This window comes from Panulirus ornatus, chromosome 1, assembly GCF_036320965.1.
Source record: "Panulirus ornatus isolate Po-2019 chromosome 1, ASM3632096v1, whole genome shotgun sequence".
Lineage (NCBI taxonomy): Eukaryota > Metazoa > Arthropoda > Malacostraca > Decapoda > Palinuridae > Panulirus > Panulirus ornatus.
Genome location: NC_092224.1, coordinates 32,272,540 through 32,295,641, shown reverse-complemented (window position 1 = coordinate 32,295,641; position 23,102 = coordinate 32,272,540). Strand labels below are relative to the sequence as shown.

The window sequence follows — 23,102 nt, the reverse complement described above, 5'->3', positions numbered from 1 at the left end:
AAATGAGATGCTTCAGGACAATATGTGGTGTGAGGTGGTTTGATCGAGTAAGTAATGTAAGGGTAAGAGAGATGTGTGGAAATAAAAAGAGTGTGGTTGAGAGAGCAGAAGAGGGTGTTTTGAAATGGTTTGGTCACATGGAGAGAATGAGTGAGGAAAGATTGACCAAGAGGATATATGTGTCGGAGGTGGAGGGAACGAGGAGAAGTGGGAGACCAAATTGGAGGTGGAAAGATGGAGTGAAAAAGATTTTGAGTGGTCGGGACCTTAACATGCAGGAAGGTGAAAGGCAAGCAAGTGATTTGGCACGATGTGGTATACCGGAGTCGACGTGCTGTCAATGGATTGAACCAGGGCATGTGAAGCGTCTGGGGTAAACCATGGAAAGTTCTGTGGGGCCTGGATGTGGAAAGGAAGCTGTGGTTTCGGTGCATTATTACATGACAGCTAGAGACTAAGTGTGAACGAATGTGGCCTTTGTTGTCTTTTCCTAGCGCTACCTCGCGCACATGAGGGGGGAGGGTGTTGTTATTTCATGTGTGGCGGGGTGGCGATGGGAATGAATAAAGGCAGATAGTATGAATTATGTACATGTGTATATGTACATGTGTATATGTATATGTCTGTGTGGGTATATATATGTAAACGTTGAGATGTATAGGTATGTATATTTGCGTGTGTGGACGTGTATGTATATACATGTGTATGTGGGTGGGTTGGGCCATTCTTTCGTGTGTTTCCTTGCGCTACCTCGCTAACGCGGGAGACAGCGACAACAAAAGCAAGGACTCGAACCCGGACCTCTTGCTTGGTAGGCGAGAACGCTAAACGCACGACTATGATTGCCCCTAATAGGTAAATGACTATTCAGTTGCTGATAATCGAATACCCTTCGTCTCACGTCCATGACAACGGGGTCTAGACAGTTCAAATCCCATCAGGCTCACATTACAAGCTGTCAGCAATTTCACAGAACGTACTATCAACACGGATGAAGTGCATATGAACGCGCGCTTTTCATAGGCAACGCATGAAATGCCCTCCAAGAGCAAGCATTTGAAACCCAAACCTTTTGCCTGGTAGCTCGGAGCGCTAACCGCCCAGCCATGATCGCCCCTAATAGGTAAATGACTATATATATATATATATATATATATATATATATATATATATATATATATATATATATATATGTATTGCAGGAGATCACTCACAATGGTACCCGTGATATGCATGAAACCACAGGAAAATGAAGCACTATTGGTAAACGCTACTGGTAAACAAGCTTGTTTGCCAATGGCGTCTTTGCTACGTCGTAGCACATCCTTGTTTCTCCTAACAATGTGATCATTACAAGAAAATACACACACACACACACACACACACACACACACACACATATATATATATATATATATATATATATATATATATATATATATATATATATATATATATATATATATATATATATATATATATATATATATATATATATTATCCCTGGGGATAGGGGAGAAAGAATACTTCCCACGTACTCCCTGCGTGTCGTAGAAGGCGACTAAAAGGGGAGGGAGTGGGTGGCTGGAAATCCTACCTCTCGTTTTTTTTTAATTTTCCAAAAGAAGGAACAGAGAAGGGGGCCAGGTGAGGATATTCCATCAAAGGCCCAGTCCTCTGTTCCTAACGCTACCTTGCTAATGCGGGAAATGGCGAATAGTATGAAAGAAAAGAAAGAAATATATATATATATATATATATATATATATATATATATATATATATATATATATATATATATATATATGTGTGTGTGTGTGTGTAAACCTAGTCTGCGATGATAGTTATGAAGGTGAAATCGCAATTCAGTGGCTCACATAATTTCATTCAAATTACATGTTAAATAAAAATTATCTGAAGCCCTACTGAACTGCGATTTCACTCTCATATATATATATATATATATATATATATATATATATATATATATATATATATATATATATACATATCTAGTTGATACTTTAACTGGGGCAGATTTTTTTCAGCGTTGTGTAAGCCATAATAGAAAAGAAGATTGAAGAAGAAAAAATGAATAGAAAAATTACATTCGTGTGTGCGCGTGTGTGTGCGCGCGTGTGTGTGTGTGTGTGTGTGTGTGTGTGTGTGTGTGTGTGTGTGGGCGGGTGGGTGTGGGTGTGATTGCTTTCATGAACTAATAAATTGTTAGATAACTGTTTTACTGAGAATACACAGTTGAGGTTATTACAGATATTATAGACCTGGGAGGTCACGATAGTTACTTGTTAACGAATCACGCAAGAGCTTAAGGTGAGGTGGTGTATTCCCACAACTTTAGACGTCTATACGTAAGAAACACTGAGGAGTATCCCACATATAATCCTGCATGGTAACCTATTCACACTGGCACCTTATACATACGCCAAACTTTTTATGTCTACACTTAGAAAGAAAATATGACAGGAATTGCTTTTAAAACGCCTACCTAGCCTATCCCAAGCGTTTGAAGATCGCACCAAATGCAATTCTTATCCGACTCGGCCATTTTCTGTACATCGAGTGATGATCTGTGTCTAAAAAGACATGAGCGAGTCAGTGACTAGAAATATCATCAACAATGAATGTTGCAAAAAGGGGGGAAAAAAAAGTATTCTTTTTATGCCTCTTGACCTCATCATTCTGATGTGTGTATGACCTTGCGTCTCGTATCTAAGAAGGCCTAGCCAAGACCTCACCCAGCCAAGACCTGTTTTATGCCACAGTGACCTACTGAATCGGCAAGCATGACACCCATGACATTGTCTTTGCTGACAGTGACCCATGACACTAGACCAATGACTGCTGAAGTGGCATTGTTTTATGACCTGCGACGATTGACAGTGACCTGATGTGGATGGCATTCGCTCATTACCTGTTAAGATGGCAGTGGTCCATGACCTGGTGGCCAGGGAGACACTAAACCTGTGACCTGACTGGCGTGGCACTGACCCTCGAAGTTAGATGAGGGTGGGAGGGGGAAGGTAGTGCCATCAGGGGGGGTGGGCGGGGGTAGGATGTGTTGGAGAGGTGGGGGGGAGGGGGAGGAGGAAGGGGTGGGTGGTGGTGTTGACCTGGCTTCTGCTGACACTGACCTGTAACTGTGGGCGGCGGGGAGTCTGAGTTGACGAGCGAGGAGATGGAGAAGACAGAGGGGGCGCTGCGCCCCCCACCGCTCATGATGCCGCTGTTGTTGGTGCCGCTGCCGCTGATGCTGCTGGTGGTAGTGACGCTGCTGAGCCCCCCGCTACTGCTGGTGGAGGAGGGGTTGCTGCCCCCCACCAGGTTGGGCACCTCCATCATGGCACTGTGTTAAGGGGAGGAGGGCCACGCCCACTGTGGCGGCCTCACGCACTCTCCACACACCACAGTCCTGGGCTGGGCGGGGTAGAGTGGCCCACTGAGCACGTGGTGGGGGGGGGGGGAGGGTTTGGCAGATGATGTCGCGGTAGCACGTGGAGGGCTGGACGTGCACCCAGGAACACGTGTATTCAGTAGGGTCACCGAGAACACGTGTACTTCGTAGGACCACCGGTAACACGTGCTGGCATTAGAACCACCAGTCACTCAAAGCGCGTCGTCGAGGCCGCTCGAAACACGTGCACGGAGCCGGATCGCTCGGAAAACGCGTGCACGCGCTGGAGCCGCTAAGAACACGTGCCCGTTCTTGATACGGTGCCGCCCCCCTCTCAACACTCGCAGGCCCCGCGCGTCGCCGCCACACCGTAATTGCAGGGCATCAACTGACGAGGAGACTCCGGCACGGCGCCCGCTACCTGATGGGCGGAGTCTGCCAAGCGTCCAGGCCACCACACGCCCCCACGCTCACCTCCACGCGGGTATTAAAGAAATCGCAGTTTTCGCCAGTGGACGCCGGCCATGGCGTTCAAGGAGGTGGCGGCGAAAGACGGAGGTGCCCGGCGAAGCGAGCGGACGTCGGCGCAGCGGGAGACGCGTCGAGATAGTCCCCCCACGCAACTCTTACAGCTCCGCGAGCGACGGTATGCCAGCGTTTAATATCACAGCGCCGCGTTCATTACCGCGGAAAGGGAGAGAGGGGGATGGTTGGGTGTGGGTTGTAATAACTAGTGCGGTGACCATCAGTGGCGGCATCCTCGGCAGGTCTGCGTCGCTCCTCGCTGACCGCAGATAAGCCTCAGATATCTTGCCGTATTTTTTGATTGCTGCATTAATTGGACAAGCACCTTGCGGTGGGTATTGGCCGCGGCTGCGGTTACAGGGGGATCTTGAGCGCAGGTGGTGGCAGGTGGGGTGTGGATGCGGGCCAATAGGCTGCAGCTGCGGGGCGGGGGTGCAGTGGGCGGAACAGCGTGTCCGTGTGTCAGCGGCGCCGCGTCCATTACCAGGTGATTGATGGTCCTCAGCGTCAGCCAATGAGCGGTCAGTGTGCACTCGTCCCGCCCCCATCCCCGCGCAGGTCCCGCCCTCGTCCCGCCCATCCCCTGCTGACCACCCACCTATGTCCGCCTGAGTGAACACCTGCCCGCTCAGGTAATTGATTCTTCGTATCACTGTGGCATTTAGATTAGGGAATTTAATCTGACTTGATATCGAGAGCGAGCACTTCAATTACCAGCAGCCGAGAGGCACCGTCCGGCCCTCCACGCCGACGATTCGCACTGGCCCCTTCCTTCCCTCCCTCCTCCTCCTCCTCCTCCTCCAGTGTTTTGCATACGAAGGCGGCGTCGTCTTTCACCAACTTATAATCACCGTGCGTAAGTGATTCTTAATAGGCTAATTCAGAATTTACCAGGACTCGAGTGGATTTGATAATACCCCCTCTTGGCCTAATCTGCTATGACCGCTTCGAGGCTAATAAGGGCTGTGAAATGTCAATTAATGAATGGTTTACAGATAAGGTGATATGTGATTACATGATAATGACAGAGGTTACCATGAAATGCTATGAGTTGGATGCTCGACCGAGAGTTTATTCCCACCCATGAGTTCCTCTGGGACGATCAGGTGTCGCAAGCCTAGCTTCAAGGACCGAACTGTTTCGTGTGACTATGGATCATGTCCCTCTTTGAAAAGGCACCAAAGGATGAGGACAACTGTCTGGGATACGTCATAAAACAACCCTGGTACGGTAGGATTCCGTTCTGGCACTGCGAAGCATGGCTGAGCCAGGCACCGCTGGACATGGCTGCTCCCAGCATCGTAAGACGCAGCTGACTGTCACCGTGGGACACCTCCAACCCTGGCACTGCAGATTACACCCAAACCTAGCACTGCGGATTACAGCTGACCGTGGCACTGCAGGTCACAACTGATGCCAGTCTAATCAGCTGTATTCACTGATAACATAATCTCACTTTTCTCTTGTTAGCCTAATAACCATCTCGTGTCATGATCGTGATTTAATAAAAGAAAAAGAAAAATCTGCTTTTATAAAACTGTTTTACACAACAGTAACCAGACGTGAGGAAAGTTATGAAAAAATTATGAAGTGTCACAAACATATATGTAAAAGACCTGTAAATAGAATGGACTTATTTACAAGCCTCCTTAAACCATACGTATATATATGAATAACTGTTTTCATAGATGTGTATTTCTATTTAACAGTTCATATGACGTGTCCAGAAGTGAAGTACGCAAGAAATGTATGTATATATGTCAACCTCATGTTAGATCTGAGATAGCATATTAGAATTATAACACTAATTCATTGAGACTGTGATGATACATACTAGAAGTAAGATATGATGTGTACGATAGATGACAATGGGTTGGAAATATGGCTACGTGTTGGAAGTAAAGGAACTTAGGTTAGTCGATATGACTATGTGCTATGAGAATGAGACCACAAGTATTATATATGACTAGATAGCATGAACCTGAAGGTTAATACCATGAGGCAGTATTATGAAATTATGATACAATTTGTGAGAAAAACGAGTCAGCAGATCCCATACATAACAGTAAATCGTTCGAATGCCATCATGTGTTAAGAACATAACCTATGTTAAAACGATAAGTTTGGGAACTTCCCGTGTTTCATTTTCCCCGTGGACTCATAGGAATATACTTGATCATATACTTGATCACGCGCAAAATTGTGATCCTTTCCAATATATATATATATATATATATATATATATATATATATATATATATATATATATATATATATATATATATATATATATAAAACGAAATCAAGATGGAGTGTTGAGGAGCAACAGGCATAAGAAGAGGTTGAATCCTGGAAAGAACGTATGGAACAGAAAGTTCCTGGCGATCCATATCGTAGCTTTAGTTTGAAGTCACTCACTGCATAAGCAGCATTGAGTGGACAGGAAGGTGGGTACGGAATGGCGCAGACCTAATCAACTCCTGTAAGTGGTCCAGGACAGCTTGATGATCTGCCTTGAGGCTGTGTGAGGGAGTGTTAGGTGCGGTGGGAGCCGAATAAAGTCACTGCGAAGACCGAGTCATGAGACTTACGGGTGTGAGGTGACTAATTAGTCCTTGGGGTAGGTTTCGCCATCGCCGCCACCGTCACTGACACGCTGGTGACCAAGAGACGCATCCGTCGTTCCCAAAACCCTCACCCTCACCCTCTACTGCTCTTCTCCATTAAGAAGTTAACAGGTGGAAAACACGGCGTTGGGTGGACGGGGGAGGGTAATGGCGCCTCTATGTAATTTCTTGAGTCTTCCTTCTATATCTTCTTGGAGTTTGCTAAATTGTTTAATGAAAAAGCTTCTTATCCTGCAGAGAAAGAGCTCCAAAAGTTTTGGAATTTAGACTTCTTATCCTGGAAAGAAGGAAAGTCAGAAGCTCTGGAATTTCCAGGTGCTCTGCTATCATATACGTTGACTGGAGCATCACCATGATGCTGGCGGGAGGAAGGCCAGCATACTCGATGCTTTTATACGTTGGCTCCTTCCCTGGGTACACCGTGGACGCTACAGCCACCTCGAGGCTGGCTGATGAGTTGCAGCATCCTGGGGCAGCAATCAGAAGTGGTTCACCCCACCTGCCTTAGCCTGGTCAGCTACTGCTACCTCCGGTTTAAGGAAGCAGGATCATGTGAGACTCCGCGAATTAGCGGCAACCTATTCTTTCTCGTACATTGACGAGAGATATGGATTGCTTACCAGTAGTCAGAGCAGGAGTCAGGGCCAGGGATCCACTTGCGAAACAGGCATGAGGGCATATATGACATTCCCATGATGTGGTATAAGGGATCAGGTAGCTTTTCTCCCCATTCACTTTAACTCGAATACGACACAAAGCCTCTCCGTTGACGTATAGCCTTCCAGCTTTGTGCAAGACTGTTGGATTTTTTATCATCTCGCTAGGGGTTAACCTAGGATACTGGTAAACGAAATAGTCCAGAAATTTTCAGTTCCTAGTACAAGATTCCTTTATGATGAGGAACAGAGAGGCAACTGCTCTATATTTTTTCTAGCTTTTCAACAAGATTGTGATAACAGTGGGCGATGCTCACAGACGGGCATTTTAGTGCCGACTACTTGACAGGAAGGAGGAAGTCAGATCTTTGGGTAGTGCCATGAAAAATTGCATCCTACCGCTGTTGAGTCTGACAAAGATTAAGGTGGTATTTGTTGGATGGCTGAGCTTAACGGAGCGCATCCTGACGATGAAGAGCACGATCGGCATCAAGTCTCTCGCTCGATAAAGCTAAAAGCGACCCTCAGGAGGCAGCCACCTGGGGTTGGATTGCACTGGTTGCATTCTTCCGGCCACAGGTGTCCATGGAGCATCAATAGAGCGTTGTCGCTGGCACTGTCAGTTTCTCCGGGAGTCCTAGAATATATCAGTATGTATTCGAAGCGGGTTACTTCATCCATAGACTAAGGAGAGTGTGGAGACGTAGCAAGTATCAGCAAATGGCAGCGGCAGCGGCGCCAAATACAGCGTGGTCCTTTCTTAGGGAGCCAGAAGCCATGCTCTTCACTACCATCGTCGGACACTTCGTTAGTCTGGTAGCTTAGACGTAAACCTCATTGATGTTACCCACGCTCTGTCCTCCAGCGGACGAGGTGAGGCTGATGTGCAACATATGGTATATGATGAAGTCTACTGATTCTCAACGTTGCTGGTGGTGGAGCGGCACGGTACAGCGTGCCGAATGGCGGCACAAAGCCACGAACTGTGAGTGTGAGTGCTGACTGTACACACCTTGTCCTTGCGGGAAGGAAGACGCACGTCTCCTCCCAATGGGTGTAAAACCAAAACTGAGAGAAAAAAAAGACAGACAGACAGAGAAGCGGCATTAGTGAGGAGTGCTCAGCGATTTTCAAGTCCCAGTGTGAGGGGGAAATCATGTATGAACACAGTCAGAAACTGACAAATCCCGTAACACAAAGGAACACCGCAAAGCAGGATAAACATATTTCTCATATAACACGTTTCTACATCACTACAAAACCTACGAGTTTACTGCATCATTCCACTGAGATAATAACATACAGAGTACGACTTCCTGAAACATCCAATGTCACAGAATCATACGACATGACATATAACCTAATACGTCCATTGACTTGAACAGATGTTGACCGAAACACCTGTTGTGTTTTCGTGCGTTTGAACTGTTCAAGAGCAGTAGGATCCTCTTAACGCAAAGTACCAATATGGCTTTTGCTAAATAAAAGAATTGGATTCATATGAGTAATAGAGAATTGTTTGTTGATGAATGGCCTTTGAGTGATGGATTGCCTCAGGCGAGATATAATACAGTGCTTGACCTCTTGAGCAAGATGTTACGGACCTTTAGCCCTTTAGGTCAAAGGTCACGCAATCATACCTAGGGCCCCATATGCCATGCTCGAAGGGTTAAGCATTTATGACCAGGAATTAACATTATTTTTGTGCGGGTCTTGAAATATGGGAATTTTTTAAAGTTCAAGCCAACAACACTGCATGAGAGATGGCGTTCTCTAACATCCTCAAGATAATATCCATGAAATGAACAATATCTAAAGATACGAGAGATGCAATCATACTTTCAATCGCACTTTTGATAACATTTTCCATCACAAATGATATTAAGATAACGCGATAGTTTTGTACAAACTGAAAATAGACAAAGTATCATTGTGCTTAAATAAGGAAAAAAAAAATTCTTACTTTAAGCGTAGAAAATATTGATGATTTTAGAAGAATACCCTGAGAGACTTTGATTTAGAGGCTGTTGGTTCCATCTTGCCTTCGGCTCTGTCGTTGGCACTGGCCTTCGTCGTCGTCGGCGTCAGCATTATCATCGTCGTCGTCGTCGGCGTCAGCATCATCGTTGTAGTTCTCGTCGTCAGCATCATCGCCGTGGTTATCGTCGTCTTTACGATGCTGGTCGCAGCGTTCGTCAGAGGGTTCGTTGCGACGCAATTTGACATCCGTGTGATTGTAGTCTTCCCTGTACGTTCCTAACGTTAAACACACAACATGGCCACATCAAAACTCTATACATAACTGCACATTGGTGGGTAACGCGTTATGTGTATGCATAATGCTGGCGTGTGATCAAATATGTATACATATCACTAGGATTTGATAGCATGTTTACATAACACTTATGCGTGATAATGATATATATATTTGTACCAGGATAATACAAATGTTACTTGTATGCATGCCATTAGCGTGTACTAACGATGTTTATCCATGCCAATGGGATATAACAACGCCGTGTATCACTTGGGCGTAATGATAATGAATATTGAGACTACGCGTGTACCATAACCTTGTGTATACATACTACTTGAAAAGATATGTTTTTTTCAAAATATATTTCATAATCAAATGATCTGAAAGGAAGGAAGAGATATTTATACCCAACGGCTATGTGCCGGTAACTTGACAAAGGAGTGAATGCACGACTTCTTCCACTTGCCAAACAGCCAATAGCCACATGCACTGCGAACAGCTACGTATAACCAGCCAACAGCAAATTCATTGCCTCACCATCAATAGTAATACTCCTCCACCAGCAGCACCAGCATCGTACCTGCGTCACCAGAATTTACCTCACCGCTTCTAACCCTGCCGCCACACCAGCAGCGCTTCCCTTGTATCTCCAGTGTTGCTTTCAGTACCCCCATCACCACCGGTGCTGCCCGACCTGGCTAGTAACAACACCACCACCACCACACTCCAACCGCTACGTCCTGACCACCCACACGACCTTCGCCACCACAGCCATTGTTGTGTCCTGACCACCAAGACTACCGTACCACAACGACCATCACTACGTCCTGACCACCAACACTACACCAACACCACCCACCACTATGACCTTACCACCAACACTGCCCCCACCACCAACACCACTACCTCCTGACCACCAACACTGCCCTACCACACTACAATCTTCACAGCACCGCCAAAAATTCCTCACTACAGACAGTACCATGTCATTACAATCTGACCTGCTCCATTATCACCAACACTGCCTCATCACGACCTACACTGCTCCACCATCACCAACACTGCCTCACCATAACTTGTACTGCTCTATCATCACCAACACTGCTTCATCACAGCCTGCATTTCTCCACCATTACCAACACTACCTCATCACCACCACATCACCACCGTCACCACTTCCCCATCAACACTGCCTCGCCACCACCAGAACTTCCTCATCAGTAACACTGCCTCAACACTACCAACACTGCCTAATCACCAACATAACTGCGCTGCCAACGACACTTTCCCATCACCACCAACACTGCAGCACTATCACTCGTACCGATCAACACGTACCAACACTTTCCTCACCACCACTATTACTGCCTCGCCAAAGTGTCCTATAAATTCCAATACTACACCACCACCACCACCACCAGCAACTCTACCACACCGCCACCAACACTGCGTCAACACCACCACCACCAATGCTGTTATTTACACCACTAGTATTACCACACCACCACAATTATGGCCTCATCTTCTGTAACATTGCCTTGACACCGAGAACACTCCTTTGTCACCACCATCACTATACCTCACCACCAACATTGCTGCTTCACTACCACCACCACACTAATTCGTCATCAAAACCTACCTCACTACCACAGTCACCACTACCACCGACCACCAAGTCTGACCCATTACCACGAGAACTGCTTCTACACTGGCATTACCCTACGATCAAGCAACACTGCCTTACTATCAGCAACATTGTTTTCTCACCCTCGGCAACACTCTCTAACCATGAGGAACACTGCAACACAACACGTAAAGCTACCACAACCCAAGCAACACGCTCTTACCATAAGTAACACTCCACCACAACCCGTGGTACTACCTCACCCTTAACAACACTCCCTCAACATAGACAACACTATCTCACCATCAACAACACTGCACCACCATCATCCCCAGCAACACTGCACTACCATCATCCCCAGCAACACTGCCTCACTATTAGTAACACTACTCCACCATCGGTGTCACTGTCCTACCATCAGTAACACTACCTCAACATCAGCATCACTACTCCACCATTAGCAACACTGCATCACCACCAACAACACAGCAACACCAACGGACGATCAAGAAACACTGCACCACAATCAAGAATACTACTCCACCGACATCAACACTCCCTCAATATCAGCAACACTCCCTCGCCAACACTACCCTACCATCAGCAGTGTTACCCCACCAACAATGCCTATCCACCACCACCAGAACCAGAACAACCCCTCCTCCCCCACCATTACCACCAACACCAACCCACCTACCATTAGCAATGCCTTAACGCCACGTCCCCACCACCAACACCACCACATCGCTTCTGTCTTACCACCACCACCACATTTTCCACACCTCGGGCGCTCCTGCTTCACTGTAATTACCACCACAACCCCTCCCACAGCAAGCAATGGCTCACTAGCCTTACCACCAACTGGGTATAATAAAGCAAATATATCACACTTAAAACCTGTGGCGGGGAGGGGGTTTTTTTCTCTTATACGTGTCGAAATTATTTTCTTTTTCTTTCTGAGTAGGTGTTCTGTATCTACATAGCCCTTCACTTGCCCAGGTTTGGAATACTCTTTCGCATAGCCTGGGTAGCTCTTCCTCTACGTCTGTCTTAGTCAGAGTGGAATCAGATGCCTTCCTTCTTATTAACTCTTTTGTTATCGCCTCCCACGACCATCTCTCTCTCTCTCTCTCTCTCTCTCTCTCTCTCTCTCTCTCTCTCTCTCTCTCTCTCTCTCTCTCTCTCTCTCTCTCTCTCTCTCTCCTTTAATGCTACTGTTTGGGAAGCCCATTATGTCGAAATCGACCGAAATCCAGACGATAAAGTTAACTCGAAACTAAGTGGGTGAGCAAAACGAGATCTGTGTCGAATGATATGAAGCATCTGTTACATAAGATTATATATGTGCATCACCGTGTGGATTACCTCTTCACCAACACTGCCCCAACATCGTTAATCCTACCCCACTAACGTCACTCTTCCACCACCATCAAAACTGCTTCACCATCAACAGTGCACCAACAAAACTCCACTAACACTTACAAAGCCCCATCACCGTAGGGACTATCTTATTGTCCCATCACTTCCCCACCACCATCAACGCTACAGCAGTACCACCAACATCGTTCTAACCCTATCAGTGTCACCGCTCAACCACTGACACCGTCGCACCATCACTACCACTGCCCCAGTGGGTCACATGAACCCACCACCCACAACATAACTACTCCATCTACTACCACGGCCTCAATACCATCAACACTACCCAACCATCGCCAACACCTCTCCAGCATCACCATTACTACACCACCATCATCAACCATCATTATCATCATTGCCACTATCCAACCATCTACTGTGCCTCAGCTCCAACACTACCTCCATCGTCCACATTCTCTACCACTGGCGTAACCCTCTACATATCTCTCACTGTGCCTCAGCTCCAACACTACCTCCATCGTCCACATTCTCCACCACTGGCGTAACCCTCTACATATCTCTCACTACTGTTTTGCTCTTCTATCCTCACTGGTATAGAGAAGGCATTCAGTCTGATATTACTGTACCTCGACAGATGATCATCTCATAGATCATCAGGTCTTCTGTTATCTGTCCTTCCTCATGTACGTCCCCAACGCAGTCAGCTTCCTCCCCCTCACAACCATCCTCTCCACGTCCACAAAAGTCCTAAAACGCCTTCTCGTTCATCCTTAGTTCTAACCACCCCTCCCTCTCCCAGAATCTTCACCACCACCACCACCACCACCACCACCACAGCTGACGGCCAACATACACACGGGAGTCGGGGCAAACCAGAGGCCGTCCTTCTGGCTGACAGCCCTGCTATTGTTTGGTAATTTGGGCTGGCCATTGCGATAGAACTTCTTTAATTATACAATTGGAGGCGTCTGCTGAATTGAAAATAGCGTTTTATATTTCTAGATCCACTATCACAAAGGGATAGCAGAGGCAAGCTCGTCGCCGTCACTCATTACAGCTAGAGTTATGGTGCCAAGGGCGTGAGATGGGTGCCGAGTCATGGAGGTCAGAGCTGCTAGTCCCAGACACCTCGAGTGCTGGCCTTGGAGGTTCAAAGTTTTGGTCGAGGAGGAACTCTTAGAGTTGTGAGTTGTCGGTCTTGTTAGTCTATAGAGATGGATCAAGTTTGGAGTTTCTGGATTTGAAGGTCTACTAAAGTGCTGGTTTTGGAGTTCAAGTGTTGTTTAGGAGGATGGTATAGGAGGTCTAATGTGTTTATTCTATTTTTTCCTACTTCTTTTCCTCCCTCACATCTTCCTCCTGCTCGCCTTCCAGTATCTTTCTAGTCTCATTTTTCTTCTCGTCGTTATCCTTCCCTTACCACTCCTCTTATCCTCTACCCCTCATCTTATTCTCTTCTTCCGCCCATTTGTTCCCGTCTCCTTCCCCCTCCACTGTCTTTACCTGCCCATTTTCAGCCTCTCCCTCCTCCAGTTTGTCCCTCTTCTACCTAAACCATCTCCAGTGTTCTTCTTCTTGTCCACCTCCCATTCATCCATCTTGTTCCCTTCCATCTACGATTCTTCTACTTTTCGACTCTTTCTCTCCATGTTCTTCCACCTCCTTCACCTCCCTTCACCTTCACCTCCTGAGTAAGTCGTGACGAGGAGGAGGAGGAAGGAGGAGGCGGTAGCAGCAATCTCACCCGCTGTTGTCCACCCACTGTCCGACTTTCCCCCACGCCCACCGCCCCTCCTTCCCCACACTTAGGGTTTAACCCTCCCCATGCCCAAGACCCAACACTCCTCACGCCCAACGTCATCGCATCCAAACCTTCCCCCCGCTGCCCCTCCACACACACACACACACACACACACACACACACACACACACACACACACACACACACACACCTTCACCATCTCAATCATCATAATTAACTTGAGAGAGAAGTGTTACATGTCTAACAGTCACACCAAGCACAAGATAATTCATGCTTGATACATAACACATGGCTGATGGGATTATGCAACAGATACAGTATTTTTAGGGTAATTCACATCAACTATGAATCGAATGTCCCAGACCAAGACAAATGAGTTCAAACGCAGGACAGAAAAGGTAATGAATCCACAACCATCAGATCTCACGAAAGAACGTACGATTATATCACGGTGTTGGAAGCATCAGTACCTTGTATGAGGTAACAACGGTGGAAGGGGCTGACGGCAGAGGCTTGTAAGATTGGGTTAGAATAGATGGGAAAGAGAGACGTTCGTACCCTTGCGAGGGTAGAACCATTGTTCTCAACTGCTGGGGTTGAGAGCAGCGCCAGGTAGCCAAGACAGCGGTTAACCCCTTAAGCTGTAATTAAGGAGTAAGTTTAAGACAACTATATGATTTGTTGAGGATGAGAAGAAAGCGAATGGATTATCATGAAATATATATATATATATATATATATATATATATATATATATATATATATATATATATATATATATATATATATATATATATATATATATATATATATATATATATATATATATATATATATATATATATATATATATATATATATATATATATATATATATATATATAACCTATCATCATAGTTTACTAATCTCTGATTTTGTTGTCACTCACCTTATGACTAAGTCCATCAGTTTTGAGTCCTCAACCTCTGTACCTCTTGTTTTCTCTAAAAGTCTTCCTTCCTACTAGCAAGCACTGATCCTACATGCTCTTCACTTTCCTAAACATTTCATTCACTGGATTGTAAATTTTCCTCATTGTTTTGTCGCTGACACTGTATACTCCTCAATCCACCACAGTTTCACTTGATCTCCTGGGCACCTCTCTTATAATGCCCCCAGGTTTCTGTCCCACTGCATTAGTGACAATGTTCTGAGACAATTGACCAGCCCTAGAAGCTCATTCTGCTCCTCCCCCTTGCCCACTATTTTCAATAGTTACTGTACCTTGTACTATGGGCATATTCTCTTGTTCAATAGCCTCAGGGATATCTAGAATATCTATGGGTGCATCGCCTTCTTCAACAGTCTGTAGGACATCTAGAATAGCCCTTTCTAACCTCTTTTCTGATTTGATTATCCCGCCTCCTTTTCTTTGGCAGTGTACTCTCTCATCCCTCTCACCTGATGCGTATCTGTTCCATGATCATTTATTCTATTTTCCAAATCCCTGAGTTCCTCTCTGATCCTATGACATCCATGGTGGCCATCTAATTGTGTTAACTTCTGATCCCTCTTCACTTTATCTATATCAAGTTAACACCTCCAAACTTCATTTCTCGGTGATTTATCTAATATTTTTTCTTATTGTCCTTTCCTTGCGAATCTAATCACAACTGACTCGTGTTGATATTTTCCCGTGTTTGAATCCTATCTAATTAGAATACATTCTAAAACTGTTTCTGTGTGTGTGTGTGTGTGTGTGTGTGTGTGTGTGTGTGTGTGTGTGTGTGTGTGTGTGTGTGTGTGTGTGTGTTTGCGCTCCTTTGTGAGCTGATGGCAATCAAGAGGTCGACTGAGTGTAGAGGGTAGGTAGACCTGCGCTCAGGAACCATTAGCACACAATCTACATAATGTTTGTTAATGATGTCCACTTTGTGCTGGGAGGCAGCGTCACCGGAGGGTCCAGGAGGAAGTTGTGGGTCCAGGGGTACTGGAGGTATTGTGGGGGAGTGAAGGGTGTGAGGGATGGTGGCATGTGACTGAAGGGCTTTGGAGACATGATGGTCAAGAGCGTGTGTGTGTGTGTGTGTGTGTGTGTGTGTGTGTGTGTGTGTGTTGGAGATATGGGAAGAACAGATGCCAGAAGCCTTGATGGTCTATGACTAGGGTCTCTGCTGATCTGCTGAAGGACAGAAATAGCATCCAACGATCGTAATCTCTATACTGATAACGAATCAGCTGGCAGGATAACAGGTATCGTATGGAGACAGTAAACAAACAGAGAGTTTCATGGGAAATGATGAGAATTGTACATTCTAATATCATTTCAGTCACCGGATATTGCAGCGTGGCTTTGATATATCAACTAACCTGAAGAGGAAGATGAGGGAGTAATACGCGCATACTATATGTTCATTCTCGAAGAAGCGTTGTTCAATGATAAACAGTATCATTAAACGTTTGTATCATATCCTCTTCCCTTGAACTTAAATACTTGTATTTCTGGTGCTTGTAGCTCTTTATAACGTGAGGGTGTGGAGGAGAGTTGGAGAATTGAGGTATGAAGATTACTGAAGGTCGAAAGTGTTGGAGATAGAGGGATTAAAAAGGTGTTAGAGGTGTGGGGGTTGAAGAGTGTTGGAGATGTAGGTGTGAGAGGTGGTATCAGGATAAAGTTTGTTGGAGGTGCAGGAAGAGAGGAGTGTTAAAGGCATTGTGGATGAGAGGTGTTGGAGGTTTGGCAAATCAGGGCAGTTGGAGGTGCTTGGATTAATGTGTCCTTTAAGGGGTGGATTTAAGGGGTCCTAAGTCCACAGGTGAAGTAGAACAGAGATAAATGGAGTGACTGAACACCAGGGGGCAAGGGTGGAGAGCAGGAAGGAAGGAAGAGATGAGGGAGGATAAGAGGAAGAGAAGGCGAGAGAGTAGTGGGATTGACAGAAAAATAGTACGTGGGGCGAGGCGGAGGGTAGGTGTGAGGGCCGATAGTAGGGAAAGAGGCAGGGCAAGATGTAGATGGTAAGGTTGGCAAAAGGGAGAAGGAAAGGCAGGAGGAAAGCTGGGAAGGAAGGCAGGGCATGAGGGAAAGCCGGAAAGTTCAAGAGGGAGGTTAAGAGGGAAGGGCAGGGCTGGGGGAGGGCAGGATGGACAAGAGTACATGGATGGACAGATTACAAAAACACCATATGAACAGCGACGGCATTATCTGCTGGAGGACACTTACAGATAACTTGAGTTCCTAATCTTGTAAGCGATAGAGGGTAGTGAAATGGAAAGCCCCTACCCACCCACCTCTCCCTCCGGCTCAACAACGGGAGAGAAAACAGCTAAGACGGTGCATCATGAACTGCAGGGAAAGTACACTGACAGGAAATGTGTGAATAGGAATGCTGAAGGTGGACCTCGCAGGGAGGGGGCTCAAATCTAAGATAGAATACCGGGGGAAAACATATGTTGAGAATGTGTTAACAAGAAACATTGACATGTGCTGTCCCCTCCTTTCCTTCTTCTTCCTCTTCTTCCTCTTCTTCTTCTTCTTCTTCTTCTTCTTCTTCTTCTTCTTCTTCTTCTTCTTCTTCTTCTTCTTCTTCTTCTTCTTCTTCTTCTTCTTCTTCTTCTTCTTCTTCTTCTTCTTCTTCTTCTTCTTCTTCTTCTTCTTCTTCTTCAACAGGGTTACCCACTGATTACTTTGTTATCAGCGAAGCATTCGTCTGCGAGGAGAGAGAGAGAGAGAGAGAGAGAGAGAGAGAGAGAGAGAGAGAGAGAGAGAGAGAGAGAGAGAGCTCAGCACCGCCACCAGAGTACACCAAGGCCGACCAGTTTGCTACCTCACCAGATAGATATAAAGTCCCCCTCCCCCCTCCCCCACACACCCTCCCTCCCTCCCTACCTCCCCCCCCAGAGGAGTACTGATAGCATGTACGGCCACCACGTCATGATGGCACGATATCACACACGAATTAAAACACCCCCCCCCCCCTCCCCCCCATAACCACGTCGATACTGACCCTTGGTGGCTTACGGGCGTTGAGCACGACTAGGGTCGGGCTGATGGGGGGGTAAGGGCGTGTGGTAGCGTTTCATTATCGTATATTCTCCCTTAATCACCGGCATTTACACGAGTAGCCGAGTTTACTGGGCCTAATGACTGATGGGTAATTACAGGTGTAATTGCCATTGCTTATTAGTTCATTAGATTATTTTCCTTTTTTTTTTCATACGAAATGTATAATTCAGCCCTACGTCTATAAATCATGTGTTTTGTCATATTTTTTTCGTATCTGAATCAACAAGTAATGAGGTAATGACGGGATAAAGAGTTATGAAGGAAACAAGTGAGGATTTTCCCTTCGCCTCAATCCTCTGTTCTTAACGCTAATTCGCTAACGCGGGAAATGGCGAATATGCATGAAAAAAAAGAATTATATATATATATATATATATATATATATATATATATATATATATATATATATATATATACACACTACAAATGAATTATGAATGTTAGTTGAACAGCAATCAAATCATCATCTATATCAAATTCAAAATGGATGCATATATATAACAATCATTGAATTTGACAAGTACGACTTACCCCACCTGTATGCTTGAACTAAAACACATTGCATTAATGACTATAAATATATACATTACACAGAACACATTGCATTAATGACCATAAACATTTGCATTACACAGACAAGCCATTTGCTACCACACCAGTTCTGTAAGTACTTCTTCCGATAGGGGTATCATTACTTCACGACGGAGGCGATGTAAGAATAGAAGGAAGAGTTGAGTATGATATCATCCCCCCCGCCGGAAATAAGGAAAGCCTAATTTTCATGTTAATATCAGATAGCAACTTGCCCCCCAAAGAAAATTAAGTGCACTGAAAGCCGTCAAATCATCTCCAGTGACGTGCTTCAGCTGGCCCGCTGGGAGGGAGACCTGTGTATATCGTCTTCAACAGAGGAGTTCAGATGTGGATGAGAAAACGAGGCCACGAAGGCTTCTTGTTGGAGTCGAGGCGACATAAAGTCCGCCTTGTGTCCCTCCACCTCTTTATTCAAATAAGAGTCGTGGGGCCCGCATCCAGCAGATGTTGGGGGACGACCGGATAATTGACGCCTTCATTACGAATGTCCGCTGATAACGCCGTGTGTGTGTGTGTGTGTGTGTGTGTGTGTGTGTGTGTGAGGAGGAGGAGGCAGATGTCCCGGACACCTCCTGCAGGGGGAAGACTTAGAAATGAGGATATAATGAAGTCAAAGGATGATGGAGAGAGATTAAGGTTAAGGATTAGGATAGAACAGGGTGAAGGTGTGATGTGGAGTTAGATGGGGAGGAGTCAACAGTTCTAAAAGAGAAAGCGAGTCGAGAGGGTGTGCGTACGTACGTATGTGTGACGAAGACGAGATAAATAGTAAAACACGACAGTTAGATGAGGTTCTAGGTCGTGGTGGTAATAAACATTTGGTCCCTCAACCCACATCTCTTACCTCCCATCATGCACTTAGCACATCAACGAGACGATGGGTTTGTTTACGAGTTGCGAAGATGGACGAAAGGAATGAGGAAGAAGGAGCATGAGGATCGGAGGATGAAAGAGTGATAGCGAAGACACACCTAGGGAGCAGAGGAGAGGGAAGGTGGGTTGAGGAATCCTTGGGATTAAAAGCTTGCTCTATACCAGGAAGATCCGCTCATCATGATAGAAAATCTGAGCAACGAGATGATTCGATCAAACCAAAAAATGGAACCCATCTTTGCTGTCGACACGAGTATTTCTTAAGCACTCTTCTGATTCGTAAGCTTCAAAATCTGCCTCTAAGAGATTTTACTGATGTCTCACTTTTTCACTTAATCTGGAAATTCACTGAAATACAAAGCTCATATACAATGAGTAGCCAAGATCGTATTTGTTTCTGGGAGGACTTGGGGATTCTGTGGCCTTCTTCGTCTCATCCTTGACTAACTGGGTCTGTATCATCACTCAACATTTCCTTTGGAAGTTGATCAATGTCACCTCACACATGAGATATGTTAAGTCATTCATGGTATCAAGTAACACTAGTTCTAAGGTCAGAGAATGGGAATCATCTTGATAAATTTCAGGCCTCTGGCCTTCATTAACTTCCTCAGATATTCAGCAGAAATTCTTATAGAAGTCCCTCTTCTCGTAGATTGTTTTCATAGTCCTTGTAAGCACATAGTACCGTCCTCCACCTGATCAATATTCATCATAATTCATTAGACAGTTTATCATGAACTGCTCTAATACTCCTCTCAGTTAACCTTCCCATTAATCCAGTTTTTATCAGGTTTCAGACGTACTTGACGTAAAAAAGGACAGGAAGGTCATGCGCATAGATAAAAGCAGTTGACAAAAAGCAAAGTTAAGATTGCATTTCTTTGGTTCTCCTTATCATCCAGTGTCACAGTAATGATAAGGGCATCAAGAGTGTCACTTTCAATGACAACTTTAGTTCTCAAAATCATTATCATCATTATCATTATTATTATTATCGTTATCATTATTATCATCATTATTGTTTTATCATCATCATCATCATTTTCATTATTGTTATTATTTTCATTATCATTATCATTATCATTATTATTGTTATTATTGCTATTATTATCATTATCATTATCATTATCATTGTTATGATTACCATTATCATTATCATTATTACAATTATTGTTATTATTGTTTTATTTTTATAATCATTAACATCATTATCATTATTGTCATGATTAATATCATCATCACAATGAAAGAAGGAAGACTAGCAGTGGGGATGGAAGCAAAAGTCTTGCCTCCATTTCGGAAATTCTCAGTTACGAGAAAATCCGTCTCTCGTTCGTCACTGGTCCTCAATGCCTTACATACGTGTAATCCAATCCTAGTTAGCAGCCACTATGGGCCACATGATCAGCGCGGGTGCACGTCGTCTTGGCATTATCATTGATTGACACCTGAAGAAGGTGCTAGAGACTTTCCATTTGGTGGATATTGCTTGACGTTTAATGCCATACTAAACCTGGCCTAAAAGGCCGAACAAGCAACTAACCAATTACAGTAAAAGCCAATGGACTTGTTTGAAGCCATTTAGTGAAAAAAAAAGGGTTGACTGCAAAAACCAATGGACTTGTTTGAAGCCATTTAGTGAAAAAAAAAAAAGGTTAAGGACCGCAAAAGCGAATGGACTGGTTTGAAGCCATTTAGTGAAAAAAAAGAGAAAGGTTTAAGTCCCCTTTTATCTAAATGGAATCATTACCCATCATTACAAGGACACACAGTTTATAGGACAAAGAGATATGTTAATGTCTTTAGCCCAGGGGGGTTCCGACAAATGGGTAGGTGATTACGGGTAATTCATTTGTTAATTACCTCCGGAATGAATTCTATAGGTCCACTAATGAGCACTCGACCACCTGCCAGAAGTCAATTTGCTCTCATCACTGGCTTCTAACTCAACCCTAACGTAAAACCCACTAGAAACCAGTTCGAGGAGTGTACCCCTGATATCACTCTCGATAGAAACCAGTTCAACATCAACATCAATAGTGATCAGTTCCTGCACACGTATATCCCTCTGAAGTTAGAATTAGAAGATGGTCTGAGTTGTGTACATTATCGTCAAAACGATTTGAAAACGATTTGAGAAGTGTATCTCTAATGAATATCGTTGGAAACCGATCTTAAGATTGTACCTGTATAATGAATACCATTAGAAAACAGGCCCGAGGAGTGTATGACTTTAGAACAAACATCATTAGAGATCGATTTGAAGCATTAGAAGCTAGCTCAAGGTTTGCACTATCATTTGAAGTGATTTTGTTGTGTGTCTTCAACAGAACACGTAGAGCACTTCCTCAAAAGGAAGATTCCTCCTCTGTGTTCGCCATTGTCTCGTTGGACATTTCTTAGAAGTGATGCAATTTAGTGAAGGATAGTTTGTCAAGTGTGGTGCTAGTCAAGGGTACGGAGGATGCAGTGCGACTGGGAGGTAAAGCAGATATGGTGCAGGTGAGTAGAACAGCATTTGTGATGTCAGTGAGGAGGAGGTAGGAGGTACAGTGCTAGTGAGGGGTGCAGCACATGTGGTGCCAATAAGGGGTATAGCAGGAGTGGTGCCGATGATAGAGCATCTGGACTGGTGCCAGTGAGGAGTACAGCTGATGGTTGCAGTGAGGGGCACAGCAGGTATGGTGCAGTGAGGGGGATACAGCAGGTATGGTGCATTGAGGGGGATACAGTAGGCGTGATGCCAGTGAAGGGTACAATAGGCGTGATGCCAGTGAAGGGTACAGCAACTGTGGTAAGAGTGAGGGGTACAGGCAGGTATGGGGCAGTGAGGCGGACAGTAAGTGTGATGCCAGTGAGGGATACAGATGTGATGCCGGTGGAGGGGAGTATAGCAGGTGTGATACTAGTGGAAGTACAGTGGATGTGATGTTACAAGCGGAAGGTTGATTATGGCACCAGTTAGGGGTACAGTAAAAAGTGTGCCAGGGAGGAGGCAGCAGGTGTAGCGCCAACGGTGAGAGGCAGCAGGTGTCATCTTCCGCAATCAGTAATGATAAGATTAAGGCAAAGAGGGAGATTATCTGTATCGTTCCACAAGGTGTTTCCCAGGCGCTGCCAAGACCTTTCTTATTTCCAACTTACGATGACTATATATATATGTTTTGTTTACAAACTAGCAATACAGTTTCATTCGCTTTCGCCATTCATCCATCATGAGTTCATCTAAAATCTATGTCAAAGAAAAATTTTCTCTTTTTCATTTAACTTTGAGGATATTACTTATTGGTAACTTTGCAGACACCAGTTAAATACGGGAATGAAAAGATCTACAGACGTTTTC

At 44.9% G+C, this 23,102-nt stretch overlaps 1 protein-coding gene across 1 annotated transcript in view; it reads right to left on the bottom strand.

Annotated features, from left to right (window-relative positions):
• The window catches only part of LOC139749741 (homeobox protein aristaless-like), a 297,440-nt gene extending 293,078 nt beyond the window's left edge, over window positions 1–4,362 (bottom strand). Inside the window, exon 1 of the mRNA XM_071663980.1 lies at window positions 3,153–4,362. Within this exon, the coding sequence (XP_071520081.1) occupies window positions 3,153–3,360 (208 nt within the window). The 5' untranslated portion in view covers window positions 3,361–4,362. The remainder of the gene's footprint in view (window positions 1–3,152) is intronic.
• Between the last annotated feature and the right edge of the window lie 18,740 nt (window positions 4,363–23,102).